This window comes from Staurois parvus, unplaced genomic scaffold, assembly GCF_062004578.1.
Source record: "Staurois parvus isolate SC_StPar_1 unplaced genomic scaffold, SC_StPar_1.0 ptg001535l, whole genome shotgun sequence".
Taxonomy (NCBI): domain Eukaryota; kingdom Metazoa; phylum Chordata; class Amphibia; order Anura; family Ranidae; genus Staurois; species Staurois parvus.
Window position 1 is genome coordinate 62964 of NW_028319331.1, and position 15938 is coordinate 78901.

Consider the following 15938-nt stretch of genomic DNA (forward strand, 5'->3'; position numbering starts at 1 on the left):
TGGGATCTTTTGAAATAAGTCAAGCTTGTTATATCAGCTTTTCCTATATCAGCAGAAAGATCTTCCTACAAAAGTTCCTTGCTTCCAAATTGAAAATTTTCCATAATAGAAAATAAAATAAAAGTCAAATAACATGAGCAACAATCTCTCATAATGGTTAGGGTAGGTGTGCCAACCTGGGAACTCAAATGAATAGATCTCACTGTCATCTGTCATCTAAGAGACATAATAAGCAGTTTGGTTGATTTATATCGCCACAACTATCAAAAACTAAAATATAAGTTCTTAGAAGACTGACCCTTCTAAGGTTCTTCAAATATGGCAGTGAAAATGCATAAAGTATGTACAAAATGTATTAGCAACTATTAGGTTTCTGTTCAGTGTGTTGAAATTTAAAGCCAAATGTCAGCTATTAAAAAAATAAATAAAATTAGTTGGCCTAACAGCTGTAAGAAAGCACAGTTTTTGCTACATTACTTACTTTCTTCCGAGTTCTGTCCCCTGTAGAAACTCCATGCAGTACCTGCAGCCCCACATCTAGGTTGAATGACACCCAGTTTCACTCAACCTGGAAGTCAGCACACAGACTGTCATGGTGCCACCCTTTATAGTCCTCTGGACAGCGGAAAGTCATACCATGAATCAGACCACATGCACTGGCAGTCAGTTTATGTGTGCAGCTCCACACTTCCCTGTGGTACCTGCTGGATAGGGAAGGTCAGAGGTCATGTAGGTGCCATTTGAAAAAGACTTTCAGTTAAATAGAAAGGAGAATTTAAAATTAAAAAAAACATATTATGTGCAGAGAGTGGGAAGTAAAGGGAGTTAAGTGTTTTCTACTGAATGTTGCTATAGGGCATAGGACTTTGTGCATAGCCTCTGCACTTTGTACTGTGCACAAATCTATCTCATTGTGATTTGCTACATTTATGCATTTATGAGAAAATTTGTGAATAATGAGCATTATGTATTTCCCACATCAAAATACTGTATACATACTGTATATAAAAAAACAAGGAATGGCTTGAAAAACAGATATGATTAAATCATTTTAAAATAAAAATTAAAGTCCCCAAAACACCCTTCCTTATTGACTTATAAGATCCCCGTGGGTTGACAATGACAGTTGGGATGTTGCAATGTTTTTCCACTACTTTGTGCTCCCCCCCCAGGATCAGATGTCCTCAGGAAGATCTGGCAGTGTGACAGTGGCTTCGGTGTAGTAACAAGCAAATGTTACTGATACAAGATGGGTAATTGGATACGTTGTCATGGCAGCAAAACTTGAGAAAGCTTCTTTCTTGTAATCTATTATAGGCTCAGTTGTAGCTTTGAATATATTTTGCCGGATGAGAGAGAATTTGGCATCTCCCCCTTAATCTGTAATTTGTGCCAAAGTCTTTACTGCTAAGAGGAATCTAAAAAGTCGTTAAACGTGCTAATACTAAAAGCTCTCCAGCATCCTACATAGTACTAAAAGTGGTCCACTTTATAAATAGCTGAAGGATATATGATATTTTCTGCCCTTTACAATACAAATTGTCATACAAAAATTTATAGCAAACTTCTCCAGACTGTCAAATAGGACTGCCTTCTTTGATGTAAGTGTAATGAAATGTACTGACACCAAAATCACACAAGCTCAGATACCAGTACTTACAGATTACTTTGTAATGGTGCCATTTACTTCCCATTATCAACTAATTCATTTCATTTTTTAAGTTATTTTCCCCTCTTGAACTCCCTTTCGTAGCTAGTGTGTTGATGCATGTGCATTTCTGAGCTTTTTCCGTCCATGCATTTTTACTAATATGGAGTTATAAATGCAAAGCACAAAGCTAAAGTATAGGAACCTTTCCTGTGGTTCCTGGATAATTAGCTGTCTGGAGCATTGGTAAACATTGCAAACATATGCAAGCTGGGTGATAGGTAACGCATGTCTAGCCAAGCATTTAGTACATTCTTTTTAAAGAGGGCCTTTATATATACAGTACTATATGTTGGAAGGTGCTGTACATAACAATGATACATTACAGATACCATCTAAAAAATGAAGATCACTAAAAAAGCTCTATGGTAGACCAGGAAATAAAAATATGTTACTGCTTTCCCATTTCTCCTGCTGATGTATTCCTTCTTCAGAAAATTAGTTTTTTTGGCCAACAATGACACAGAAGTGAACAGAATCTCTTTATTTCCATTTCTCAGGTACATTTCCATGGGCCATGCTTAGTTTAAACTATGTTGTCTGCCTAGACAATGGTCTGCTGTGTGAACTTTTGGTGTTCAACATTACTTCTGAATGTTACCATCTTCCAGTATGTACAAAATTCTCCCCTCTTTGTGCCCTTCTGAATTACTAACTTGAAACATGAGGATGCAGGATATAAATGTCTTTTTGTTTCTGACAGTAAATTCACTTGAAAGCATTTTTCATTGTGTTTTAGCAAACAGAAAACATGTATTTTCATGGGAAAGAAATGTTATGTCAGTTCCTTTACTGTGTGCCGAAATCCAAGAATGACGAGGTTTTTCTGGAGTCAGGATAGGTGGTTGCACGATTGGAAGGTCCATGAGCTGAATTGATGAATATTCCTCCTCCTACACAAAAGAAAACAATAAATCCAGCTTCAATTTTGGTTCATGCTATATAAAAACTGAATTGAATTGAAAATGACAGTAAATTATTTTAAATGACAGCTATGAATTTCTAACTGAAGTGACAGGTATTGTTAGGGTTTACATAAACTTTCAACACATTTAATTTATTGTTTAAGATTGTCATACACGGCTTGAATTTTGGCCAATTTTTGCTGAATTGTCTGAAATTCAAGATGTGGGTTGCCCCGTTGGCACCCCCCAGCTAGACAAAAGTCAATTTCAAAATCAAAAGGGCCAGGTTGAAAATTGCTGGCCAATCAGTGCTGCAGCTGTCTAAATACTATGGCTGGCAGTGTAGATTCCTCCATCCATACTGTTTGGCATGCAAGGGACAATTGATTATTTAGAGAAATATGAGCATGTATGGCTCTCATTAGTGCCGGACTTGCCTCTGTCTGTTGACAGAGAACTACTGTGCTGAACATGATGCATTCCTCAGTATTCATTGTTAAAGCAGTTGTAAAGGCTAAATTGTTTCTTCTAAAATAAAAAGATGTTACATTTACCTGCTCTGTGCAATGGTATTGCACAGAGCAGCCCCAAACCTCCTCATCTCAGGTCCCTTGATGGTGCTTCTGGCTCCTTCTCTTCTGTGTGTGCCCCCATAGCAAGCCTCTTGCTATGATGGCACACCTGTGGGCTTGCTCCCAAGCTGGACTGTGTGCTTCGATAGACACACACAGCTTGTCACAGCACAGCCCTGCCCCCCCCCCACTCCTTTCTCACAGGATTTGATTGATAGCAGCAGGAGCCAGTGGCTCCTACTACTGCCTCTGTGCCTGTGAGGAAAGGAAGACAGCCCAGCACCACTGCACAGCGCTGGATCAAGGTAGGGCTCAAGCAAGTTTATAGGAAGGTGAGGGGGTGATAAAAATGCTGGAACATTTTTTACCTTAATGCAGGAAATGCAATAATGTAAAAAATGTCTTGTGTTTCCCACCACTTTAACTGGCAGACTACTGCTACTGCACACATTCCACCATGCCCCATTTGCTTTGGTGCTATGTGCCAATGTTATGAAATTTACTAAATCTGGAGCAGACAGAATCTAAAGCAGCTGTGTATGGCAACCAATCAATGTCTAGCTTTCATTTTCATAGCTTAATTGAAGAATTTGATAGCCTGAGCCCTGGCTGGTTGGACATAGTCCTCCCACATGATCATTGTATATATGTGGCAATGACCAGCCAGACAATGGTGCCATCAAACGTTGGGCTCCAGAGTCATTATAGCTCCCATTCCCCCTCTAGTTAGAGCTGCTAGCCACCTCTCAATTTTCGCAGGTCTAGAATATAAATTAGCAATCGCTTACCATTTCTATAGGTCCACCCAGAATAGCCATCTCTAGAGAACCCTGATAGACTGGATGAATTAGTAGAAGCTGTGTTGTTTGATCTTGTTGACTGATAGGAATCGGAGGGTGACTGATGTATGCGGCCATTATATTTTGTGTCGGCATTGCTCAATCTGCTCCAGTCTGCAAATAAAATATCAAGGCTTATTACATTCTTAAATGAACAGACATACATGTAGAACAAGACTCAACACATCAGCATCTCCTGTTTCACACATGCCATATTATATACTGTGCCTTCATTGTATAATATATAAATCAATGCAAAGATGTATCTAAGATTACCTAATTGAAATCCAGTTTACATTTATCATAGTTGGACTAATGAAAGCTTGTTCCTGATCAATTTTACTTTAAGGTTTTGTGCACATGCCTAATCAAATACTGTTTAGCATGTCTGATATATGAATGATAATATATCAATTCTCATATACCACCATATGGGATATGTGGAAAAAACTACATAACTCTGACTTCTAGTGAAATGAATTTGTTTAGGTATCATTTTGCCCAGATATGGACAAGAATTGGCATTCAACATGGTTCTGATTTTTTTTTTAATAATTAGTGTCACAATGTGACAATTGGATACAGGGGTATGCACGCTACACTAAAGTAACAGCTATTTCATAATTCCTGCAGGAAACCACACACAAGGAACTTGGACCACACAGTGGAACACATTATGTCACATACTGTAAACGCAAGGTGAGTAAAGCTTCACAGAAGCATCATCCTGGAAGAGCGTCTTGTCACAAAGGAAGCTTCTGGGACCTGGCAACATTTCTGACTTAACTGGGAACAAAGCTTAGGCAGTAGAACAATACAGGAAACACAAAGAACCACTTGGTATTAGAGCTTGCAGCTGCTGACAGGTGTAGTAGAGCACAACATAGGAACCCTCAAGCATCACTTGAGAACTTGCCCCACGCATGCAATAGACTTGGATTAACAAGTGGAATAATTGCAGCACCCATTGCTGTCTCTACTCATATTTGGACACACACACACACTATGTGACTGAACGAGACCTTGTCATTGTGAGAAGATAGGAAAATGTGACAAAGGATTCACATTTAGGGTGAATGCGATGTACTTGACTAATATTTTTGGGCAGAGAAAGCTGCACATTTGGCTTTCTCTGGATTCTGCAGCTCTGGATCCGAACATTCAGTCCTGTGTCCAGGTTTTGCTAGACAGTTGCAATCTGGAGTACACAGGTATGAGGTGTCATTATATACTCAAGTCTGAGAATAGCTCAGGGCTCCCAGTTGGAGGAGATAGAAGGTCTCATTGAGGTGTCAGAGGACCCAGCCAGATGCCAAGAGACAGAGGTCTCATCTGTGTTCATTCAGGGCTGAGAAAAATGGACTCTGTGGACATTACATACCAGCACATCAAGAAGTTACCAGTCAAGCAGCAATTAACAACATGCAATGGCAGGGGCCAGGCTCTAGAAAGCATAGCAAAAGTTGTTGTTTTATATATTTCACTTGTTTTACAAAGCTAACAGTTCAGTTACACAAAACGATGTTTTCATGCAAGTCCAACTTTAACCTTATACAAAATTAGTTTTCACCTGAATAATTGTCAAGTTGACACCTTCCACAGCATAGGTACATCCTCCAGTGCTTTCTTACATTCTCCTTAATCAGACAATGAAACACGAAAATAAAAAATCCTAATGAAGAGAGAAAAACTCATTTTAATTCTTTAAAGCAAACCAGTTCTTTACATGTTGTATAAGTTATCTTTTTGTATGATCACTTACATAATGGTTAACTGTGATTCACACCAACAGACTTACTAAATAACCACATGCAAAGTGCAGCAGTGTTTAGTAGCCAAGAGCAACTAATTGCAGATCAATTATTAACTGTCGAGCTATATTTGATTGGTCAAAAGATCATTTCAGCGTTCAGTTGTTTTTTTTTTCTGTTTTCTTAGTCAATTAAAATCACTTCCACTCTCAGGTCAGCAAAGGATGTAAATTTTTGTTGTTGCAAATCCATCTTCATTTATATATATTGTGACAGTAGGCAGGTGAAATCACCTGGTTGCGTCCTGGATGGACGATATATTTGTCCGAGGTTCAGGGTTTATGGGGATTTGTACCACTAGAGGGAAGTGCTGAGTCCTTCAGCACTGAGATAATGAGCCCAGCTGAAGGTAGTGGGCTCATTAACACCTGTATAAAGCTTCCCAGAGTGCTTAGGGAGTTGCTCCACCCTGGAACCAGATCTGTGCCTGAACTGTCTGGGGAGCTGACCTGTTATCTGTGTGCAGAGAGACCAAAGCCTGTGTGGCTAACCTCCCAGTACTAGCAACTAGGTATAGCAGCAGGCTGTACCTAGTGGGTAGCTAGGGAAAAGCTGTTGTTGCAGTAAGTAGCCAAGTTGGCCAGGATTTATTTTGATGTTTCTTTTTGGTTTATCATTTTTTCTGTAAATATTGTAAATAAATTGCACCTGTTTGTTTTCACCTCCACTATTGTTGTGCTGTGCCTATCTTTTTGTGTTGTGCACCCATCCAGGGGGTCACACACACCCGCTGCCGAGCTAACCTTGTTACATATGGTGGAGGATGCGGGCAGTCGTGGTAACTAAAGGCCAGCATGGAGGAGATAATCAGACAGTTGGCTCTGGCAAATGCCAATCAACAACAGGCAAATGCCAATCAACAGCAGGCAAATGCAAGTTTCCAGCAGAGCATTGCAGCCCAGCAGAAGGCCTTGGAACAAGCAGAGGTCCGCCGTAGGGAATTGCTGGTGCAACAGGACCAGAAACACCAGCAACAAATTGAGGCTGTTTTGAAGCAGCTCCAGCAGAGGCAGCAGACTGAGGCTGGTGATGATTCTGGTAAAACACCATCATTTTCTGTGGGCCGTTTATTGCCAAAAATGACTGGAGAGGATGATCCAGAGGTGTTTCTAACCACCTTTGAAAGGACTGCTGAAAGGGAAAAGTGGCCTAAAGAACAGTGGGCTGGATTGATGGCCCCATTATTAACTGGAGAGTCGCAAAAAGCTTACTATGACCTGGAGCCGGACCAAGCCAAAAACTATGATGTGCTAAAAGTGGAAATTTTGGCCCGGTTGGGTGTTACCCTCGCTGTCCGTGCTCAGCGGGTACATAATTGGACTTTTCGGCTTGGGAAACCTCCCAAGTCACAGATGTATGATCTCATTCACCTGAGAAGGAAGTGGCTGCAGCCAGAGACTTTGACCGCCCCAAAAATTGTGGAACGTGTCGTCATGGATCGGTTCCTAAGGTCTCTGCCTAATACTATTCAAAAGTGGGTCAGCCATGGAGACCCAGAAACTGCAGACAAGCTGGTGGATCTAGTGGAGAGATACTTGGCTACTGAGAACCTGACCTCTTCTTCCAGAGACTTACGGACTTTCCACCCTAAGACCAGACCATCCCCAGCGGCGGGTAAGATGACTACAAGGGGTGAGGGTGGAGAGAGTGAGAGGGTGGGAGTATTACCCAATGTCTGGCAAGAGCGGCCAGGAAGGCCAAGGCCGCAAGAAGCGGTGAAAAAAATTATTTGTTACCGCTGCCGGCAAGAGGGACACATTGCAGCCAATTGCCCAGTGGTGGATGAGCCTATGCAGTGTGACTTTCTGAGCAATAGACGTCAGTCGCTGTTTGCGACAGTGGTATGCACGGCCAGCCCGGGCACTGAGAAACATTTGTGCAAAATGACTGTTAATGGAAATAATATTGTGGGGTTGCTGGATTCAGGTAGCCTGGTAACCTTGATAAGAGAGGAGATGGTCACTACAAAGCTCTCTGGGCATAAAAAGGTGGCAGTGATTTGTGTGCATGGGGACACTAGGGAGTATCCCGTGGCTACTGTGTTTTTTGAGACCCCCAAAGGTAACCTGTCTCATCAGGTAGGATTGGTACCTCATTTACCACATGATGCCATTGTGGGGAGGGATTTTCCAAAATTCTGGGAACTCTGGGATTGTTCTGACCCCCCCACTGTCTCCCCTGCAGACCAGGAAGGTGAATCCCAGAAAGCGTCTGAGTGTGGTGAGGTCTCTCCCAAGTTCCCCTTGTCGGTACTAGCTGGGGAGACCCAAGGAACTGGGGAGGAGCCCGCCTCCTCAGATGAAAATCTGCCGGTTGTGGATTTCTCGGACTTAGAGGTGCATAGGGAAAATTTTGCCACCGAACAGCTGAAAGACCCCACGCTGATAAAAGCCCGGGAAAATGTAGTAAAAGTAGATGGCCAACTAGTGAGTCCTGAGAAAACTGCTGCTTATCCATACTTCCTTGTGGAAAGGGACCTACTCTATCGAGTTGCTCAGGGGGCAGAAGAAACCATTGAGCAACTGGTGGTGCCCAGACCTTACAGGAAGTTGGTGTTGGAGTTTGCCCATGGACACATCCTTGGGGGTCATTTGGGGGCGGAGAAAACACGGGAAAGAGTACTGCAGCGGTTCTATTGGCCTGGGGTCATTAAGGAGGTGGAAAATTACTGTTCCTCTTGCCCTGTGTGTCAGAAGTCGGCCCCTATGCCCCATTTCCGTAGTCCACTGGTACCTCTTCCCATCATTGAGGTCCCCTTTGAAAGGATTGCCATGGATTTGGTAGGTCCGCTGGTGAAATCCGCTAGGGGGCATCAGTACCTGTTGGTCATACTCGACTATGCCACCCACTATCCAGAAGCAATTCCACTCCGAAATACCTCTGCCAAGACAATAGCTAAGGAGCTATTCCTCGTTTTCAGCCGAGTGGGTATTTCAAAGGAACTGCTGTCGGACCAGGGAACCCCCTTTATGTCCCGGGTGATGAAAGAGCTGTGCAAACTGTTCAAGGTAAAACAGTTGCGCACCTCTGTGTATCATCCCCAAACTGACGGGTTGGTGGAAAGGTTCAACAAAACCCTGAAACAAATGCTAAGGAAGGTGGTAGATAAGGATGGAAGGGGTTGGGATTATTTAGTACCCTATTTGATGTTTGCCATCCGGGAGGTACCCCAGTCCTCCACAGGGTTTTCACCATTTGAGTTGCTCTATGGGAGACACCCAAGGGGGCTGTTAGATATCGCCAAGGAAACTTGGGAAAGTGAGAGTTCTCCCCACCGGAGTGTGATTGAGCACGTCGCCCAAATGCAAGATAGAATTGCCCAGGTCATGCCTATCGTAAAGGAACATTTGTCCCAAGCACAGTTAGCGCAGCAGAAGGTGTACAATCGGGGGGCCCAGACCAGGTCGTTTGCTGAAGGAGATAGAGTGCTAGTGCTAATCCCTACGGTTGAAAGCAAATTCCTGGCCAAATGGCATGGCCCATACGAGGTGATTGAGAAAGTGAGTGAGGTGAATTACAGGGTCAGACAACCAGGAAGGCGGAAACCGGAGCAGATCTACCACATTAATCTGCTAAAGGCCTGGAGGGACAGGGAATCCCTAGTTGCTGAGGGTTTGTCACCAGCGCCATCTAACTGCTTGGTTCCGGAGGTTGGAATAGCAGTTACGTTGTCTACAATTCAAAAACAGGAGGCTAAAGAGTTTGTGCTCCGCAACACAGAGGTTTTTTCTGAGCTGCCGGGACAAACCTCGGGGGTGGAGCATGACATTATCACCCCACCGGGTGAAAGAGTAAAACTGAAACCCTATAGAATCCCAGAGGCTCGACGGGAGGCAATACGTGGGGAAGTACAGAGAATGCTAGATTTGGGGGTGATAGAGGAGTCCCAAAGTGACTGGTCCAGCCCCATAGTGTTGGTGCCCAAACCAGATGGGAGCTGGCGATTTTGTAACGACTTTCGACAGTTGAATAAAGTTACAAAATTTGACACCTACCCCATGCCAAGGATAGATGAACTAATCGACCGACTGGGAGCAGCCCGGTACATGACAACACTAGACTTGACAAAAGGTTATTGGCAAATTCCCCTAGCTAAGTCGGCAAAGGAGAAGACTGCATTTGTAACCCCAGAAGGGTCATTCCAGTATAAAAGAATGCCGTTCGGGTTACAGAATGCACCGGCCACCTTTCAGCGAAAAATGGATCAGATTCTTCGTCCCCATCAGAAGTATGCTGCAGCGTACTTGGACGATGTGATTATCCATAGCGCAGACTGGGCCTCACATTTGCCAAAAGTTCAGGCTGTGCTAGACTCAATACGGAAAGCTGGGTTTACGGCCAACCCAAAGAAGTGTACGATTGGACAGGAGGAGGCCAAGTACCTGGGGTACACTATTGGGAGAGGGGTAATAAAACCTCAGATAAACAAAGTGGAAGCAATACAGAATTGGCCACGCCCAAATAACAAAAAGCAGGTACGGGCTTTTCTAGGAATTGCTGGCTACTATCGGCGATTCATTCCCCATTTTGCTTCTATGGCAGTACCCCTAACCAACCTGACAAAAGGGAAGGAGTCTGTCATGGTTAAGTGGTCCCCTGATGCTGAAGCAGCCTTCCTGTCTTTAAAAAGGGCCTTATGTAGCCAGCCAGTCCTATACTCACCAGACTTCTCAAAAGACTTTGTGGTCCAGACGGATGCATCCAATGTTGGCTTAGGAGCAGTGCTGTCCCAGGTTTGGCAGGGGGAGGAGCACCCAGTAATCTATCTCAGCCGAAAGCTAAAGTCTCACGAGGAAAATTACGCCACGATTGAGAAGGAGTGTTTAGCGGTAAAGTGGGCCCTAGATTCCCTTCGGTACTATCTGCTGGGCAGACATTTTGACCTGATCACAGATCACGCTCCCTTGAAATGGATGGCTCAAAATAAGGAGACCAATAGAAGGGTAAATAGGTGGTTTCTGGCCCTACAGGAATTTACCTTCACGGTGAAGCATCGCCCTGGTGTTCAGATGGGAAATGTGGATGCTTTATCCCGGGTACACGCCTGCCTGGCTACTGGTGTTACAACCCCAAGGTTGAAACAAGAGGGGGGGGTATGTGACAGTAGGCAGGTGAAATCACCTGGTTGCGTCCTGGATGGACGATATATTTGTCCGAGGTTCAGGGTTTATGGGGATTTGTACCACTAGAGGGAAGTACTGAGTCCTTCAGCACTGAGATAATGAGCCCAGCTGAAGGTAGTGGGCTCATTAACACCTGTATAAAGCTTCCCAGAGTGCTTAGGGAGTTGCTCCACCCTGGAACCAGATCTGTGCCTGAACTGTCTGGGGAGCTGACCTGTTATCTGTGTGCAGAGAGACCAAAGCCTGTGTGGCTAACCTCCCAGTACTAGCAACTAGGTATAGCAGCAGGCTGTACCTAGTGGGTAGCTAGGGAAAAGCTGTTGTTGCAGTAAGTAGCCAAGTTGGCCAGGATTTATTTTGATGTTTCTTTTTGGTTTATCATTTTTTCTGTAAATATTGTAAATAAATTGCACCTGTTTGTTTTCACCTCCACTATTGTTGTGCTGTGCCTATCTTTTTGTGTTGTGCACCCATCCAGGGGGTCACACACACCCGATGCCGAGCTAACCTTGTTACAATATTTAAAGCAAAAGAAAATGTGTGCCTATATTATTTTTTTGGAACCCTGTAACAATGGAGCCTGCAAAGCATTACAACTGTGATTAGTGGTTCACGGGTGCTATTTTCTTCTCCTGCAGATTTTTCCATCAGCTTAGGTCCCTATGAGGTACAGACCTTCAGTCATGGAACTGGAGAAAGTATCAATGGACTAGAAGTGGGGTGATGTCAACACACTTGTGCTCCACTGAGAACTACAAGTCCCCCTGCCTCAGTGGTAGATGGGACTTGTAGGTTTTTCGTTCAAAGATCCCAGTGAATGAATGATGCAGCTGTGCAGGAGCTGGTGGGGAAAAGAAAACTGAGCTTTTAGAAAGGGGGCTGGTTTGAGGGTAGGGGGCTGCAGACTCTCACCATGTTTCAGATTAAATCATAAATACAGTATGTGTATAATATGAAACGTGGTCAGAATGCTGGACTTTGAAGATGGACTTTGACTTTGAAGCTATTTTTTCTAGTGCAAATCAGAAAATGAAAACAAATATGTGATGGAAAAGCTTAGATAACATGTTTCTAGCTCTCAAAAGCAATATATATAATATATAGTATTTCATATAACAAGTATGGCAAATCTATTGTTTTTGGCTGGTCAGGTCTTGTCTGGTAGGCTTAAGTTGGGTAAACGCTAGTAGAATAACATTTGACACTGGCATTGCTTTACAAACTTGTTAAACACTCCATTGGCTTTAAAAATATCAAGCCAGGGGAGCACTATTAAAATTAATGGACACGGGAAAGAAAAAAAACCAGGAGAGCCCAGGCATGTAACCTGCCAAAGTTATCTGACAAACTTCTCAATCATAAAGTTCTCTTAGTTGCGTTAAGTAGAGAGAACTTTGTGGGAGACTGCAGGATCCACACTGCTGCCTGCATTTTATGAACTAGTTGTAACACATTTTACACTTGACTGATTCTCCCAAAATAATAATATATCAGCTAGTGTTTAGTGAACAAGAATCAAAAAATTACCATCTAAAATGCAAAAAAAATAACAAAGCGCAAAATTCCAAACAAAGTTATATCTGCAATGATTATGAACAATAAGTGTTCATAGAGTCTTCGTTATCCTCTTAGAAGGATAGAAACCATATATTACCATGCTCCAACAAAATGTTAACAGTGCAGTATCCTCATTCACAGAAATAAAAGTGCTCCCAATCTCCTTGTGCAGCTCCACCACTCTGTGCTCAATGTTATCGCTTACCTCCACACAATGACCCAATATAGATTAGTTCAAAGACAGCAGTTTCCCAATCATATGGATAACAACTCTTTATATCTCATGATCCTAAGTAGGTAATTTGGTCGATCATATAAGCCAATGTGATTAGGGGAAAGAACGGAAATATCTCATAGTGCAGTATCCCTTTAAAAACAAATTTATTAAAAGGATGCTCAAAATGTACTCACAAATATAGTGCATTGGTCAGGTGCACAAAGAATTATCGCTTATTCAATTTTAACAAAGATTGCACCCTTAAGGATAATAATGTTGGCATGTATGTATGTGACCATATTAAAATGATGCAGCTAGCTCTCTTTTTTCTGTGGAAACCATGTACTTACCCTGTAAAGTATTAAAAATAGTGAAAAGGTACGAGAAGGCAACGCGAACAGGATCCCAGGCAAAGAAGGCAAAGCCCCAGGTTAATCCAAGCAAGAAGGCAAGACTGAGAGTGCTTTTAATATCATGGAAGAAGAGAGCCTTCCAATCCTTTATCTTTGTGGCCTTCAGTGACTTGATTTGAAGAAGTACAACAATGAACATGGTTATATTGGTCAGAAATATGATACAGAAATAAGCCACGACTGTCACATAGAAAACTATATTGTTCCGGATCCAGCAGCTGCAAAAAAGACAAAATATGTAAATGCTTTGCATTTGTATTCCTGTAGAATTTCTACACTCGCTCTCTTGAACAGCACATAAAACAAGAATCAACTTCTGTAGACCCTCTGGGGAGAAAAGATGAGGAACGCATTGTCAGGAGAAGTACTGCAATCTCTTTAAACAGAAAAAATACCTGAAAGTGCTACAATTACTTTGCAAGCTGTGGTTAGAGTTACAGCAAGTTGAATTTGTAAGCTGAATTTATGCATTGTGTTTAATAACACTTAAAGGGTTGCTCCAGTCTCCCCCCAAAAATTAAAAGTCAGCAGCTACAAATACCATAGCTGCTGACAGCTGACTTTTAATACAAGGACACTTACCTCTCCAGGGATCAGCTCTGTCCTCACCCAAACAGATTCTTCAGTCGGCTTCAGGTCCAGGCGCTGGCATTTTAACTAAGGGAACTTAGTACGAGCCAAACTGCACTTTGTGAATGGCCCCACAGCCTTCTGAGACCTGTGATGTGTCCAAGAAGGGAGGGGGCGACCTTTCACTCAGATCGACCAGAAGTGGGAGTGGGTACTTGGTTACCCCCCCCCCAAAAAAAAAATGCCAATTGTTAAAGGGGAGGGGGAGGGGATGCAAACAAGTGGAACTTCCTTTTTTGGGTGAAGTTACGATTTAAGGTATTGGTATTGCTCTCAGTGCCAGAAGTTCTCTGCCAAAAATACTCACAGAAATAGCTGAACAGTTATACAAATATTTTGGAAGGTAAGACAATTCACATACAGCTTTTCTCTCCTTTAAATATTGGTTATTTAGCTTGTTGAAAGAAGTTCAGCATTAAAGTGTATGTATCACCAAAACATTCTTTTTCGTTCTTTTTGGATAGAGCAGGGAGGGGTTAAAACCCTGCCAGTTTATTTTTTGCACTATTTGCAACATTGGGGAAATTTCCCTTTACTTTCTGTTCCACCGATACAGGCAGGATATTGGAGGAAATTTCCCAAAGTGAAGGGAATTCCCCTTTTAGTCAGTTTTTCCAGGAACAAGTTTCCTCATTGGAGGAATGCGCCTTAGCTCTTGTTCCTGGGTCAACTCTAATATTTCAGATTTCTTTTTGTTTTCCATGACCATGATCACTAGTACAAGCAGAGAAGTGAATCTCTATAATGGCATCATAGATAGCCCAAAAAATTTGACAGAGGGTCCCTCCATTCAGTAAAGGAGGACAGGGCGAGCCTAGAGGCACATCATCGGTTGGCCAGCCAGCTGAATCCAGAAAAGCCAGCTCCTACTGATGAAGTCACAATAAAACACGAAGGAGCAGGACCAAGCAGCAATACTGGATCTCCTGGGTGGGTGATCTGAATTGTACAGAAGCAGAGGTTAACAAAATGGGGGGTGCTGAAGATCATCTTTAACCCTTGCAGTGTGGTTCATTAAAGTTGAGATTTAGGGGTAAGAAACTTACACATTTATTTTTTAGGCATGATAAAGTCACACTAAATGTCACATCAGGACCCTATCTGTATATCTGAAAAATTGACTTGTATAGTATTTGGTGCCAAACTTTCTTGTTAAGAAAGAAAGATTTACTCACAATGATTCAGAGTCACCACTAGGATCGCTGTGTTGATCAGTTTTAGATACACCTCCATAGAAATCAACATTGATACTGAGCACAGCCACAACAATAACTGCTGGTATTCCTATGATAAGCAAAAACAGTTCATGTAATCAAAATGAGCAGAAAGTACACTTATTAGTACATCTAATTTGAAAACCTTATGCACACTGGGCATTTTTCCAGCTGCTCCTAGGGTGTCTGGGTTTTTTTTTCAGCCTTTAAACCCCCCTGCATGTTAGGCTTCGTGTCCAAGCAAACAAAGACTTTTAAAGGAGTTTAAAGGCAAGAGAGTTTAAACTCTGCCAGTGCATCCAGGACTAGCAATGTTTTGGCAGGAAATCTACTTTATCCTTGTAAACGCCTGTAAACGCACATTAATGCCAGGCGCGTTTAATTTCAACAGCCAGAATAAATTACTATTCTGGCCAATTAAATGAATTAATGCCCAAGAGTCTGACAAGCCTAAACGCTTAATAGTTACTGCCAAAATGCTGCTGCCAAGAGGAAAGGCTTCTAGGAGAGTTTGCAAAACATCCAGTGTGCTTGAGACCCAAATATTGAGTTATAACCTGGCAGCAGTGAAAGTAGAATGAGAAAGATCCGCTACTTTACAGCCCTACTGATATGGAAGAGCAAAAAATGAATCTACAGTATCTGGAATATAGTGGGCTCAGTGTTTTGGCTGGCCTGATTGCATACACTGTAGATCGTATCCCTGCAGCTATCGTAAGTTCTATCAGAATGATACAAAACACGTTGACCAAAAACATGATACTCCTGCTAAAGTATGCTTTTCTTCAAACAATGCTAAAATAAATGGTGGATATTATATATGGAATATTAGGTTTACGCATAATTTAAGACTGCAACAGCTTAACAAACATCATTTTTTGTTAGCAAGACAATTCCATAACATAATTCCAAGACATAGTAGTCCAAGATAAAGACTGGGAGGGCTAAA

General features: G+C 42.4%; 1 protein-coding gene across 2 annotated transcripts in view; it reads right to left on the reverse strand.

The window, feature by feature from the left end:
- Positions 1–2177: 2177 nt before the first annotated feature.
- LOC149435335 (adhesion G protein-coupled receptor G4-like) overlaps positions 2178–15938 on the reverse strand; it is a 134848-nt gene continuing 121087 nt past the window's right edge. For both annotated transcript variants that reach the window (XM_089662767.1, XM_089662768.1), the window contains exons 20-24: positions 14951–15059; positions 13083–13363; positions 5595–5696; positions 3974–4138; positions 2178–2601 (exon numbers count right to left, since the gene is read on the reverse strand). In XM_089662767.1, coding sequence (XP_089518893.1) covers positions 2498–2601; positions 3974–4138; positions 5595–5696; positions 13083–13363; positions 14951–15059 — 761 coding nt within the window. In that variant the 3' untranslated portion in view covers positions 2178–2497. The remainder of the gene's footprint in view (positions 2602–3973; positions 4139–5594; positions 5697–13082; positions 13364–14950; positions 15060–15938) is intronic.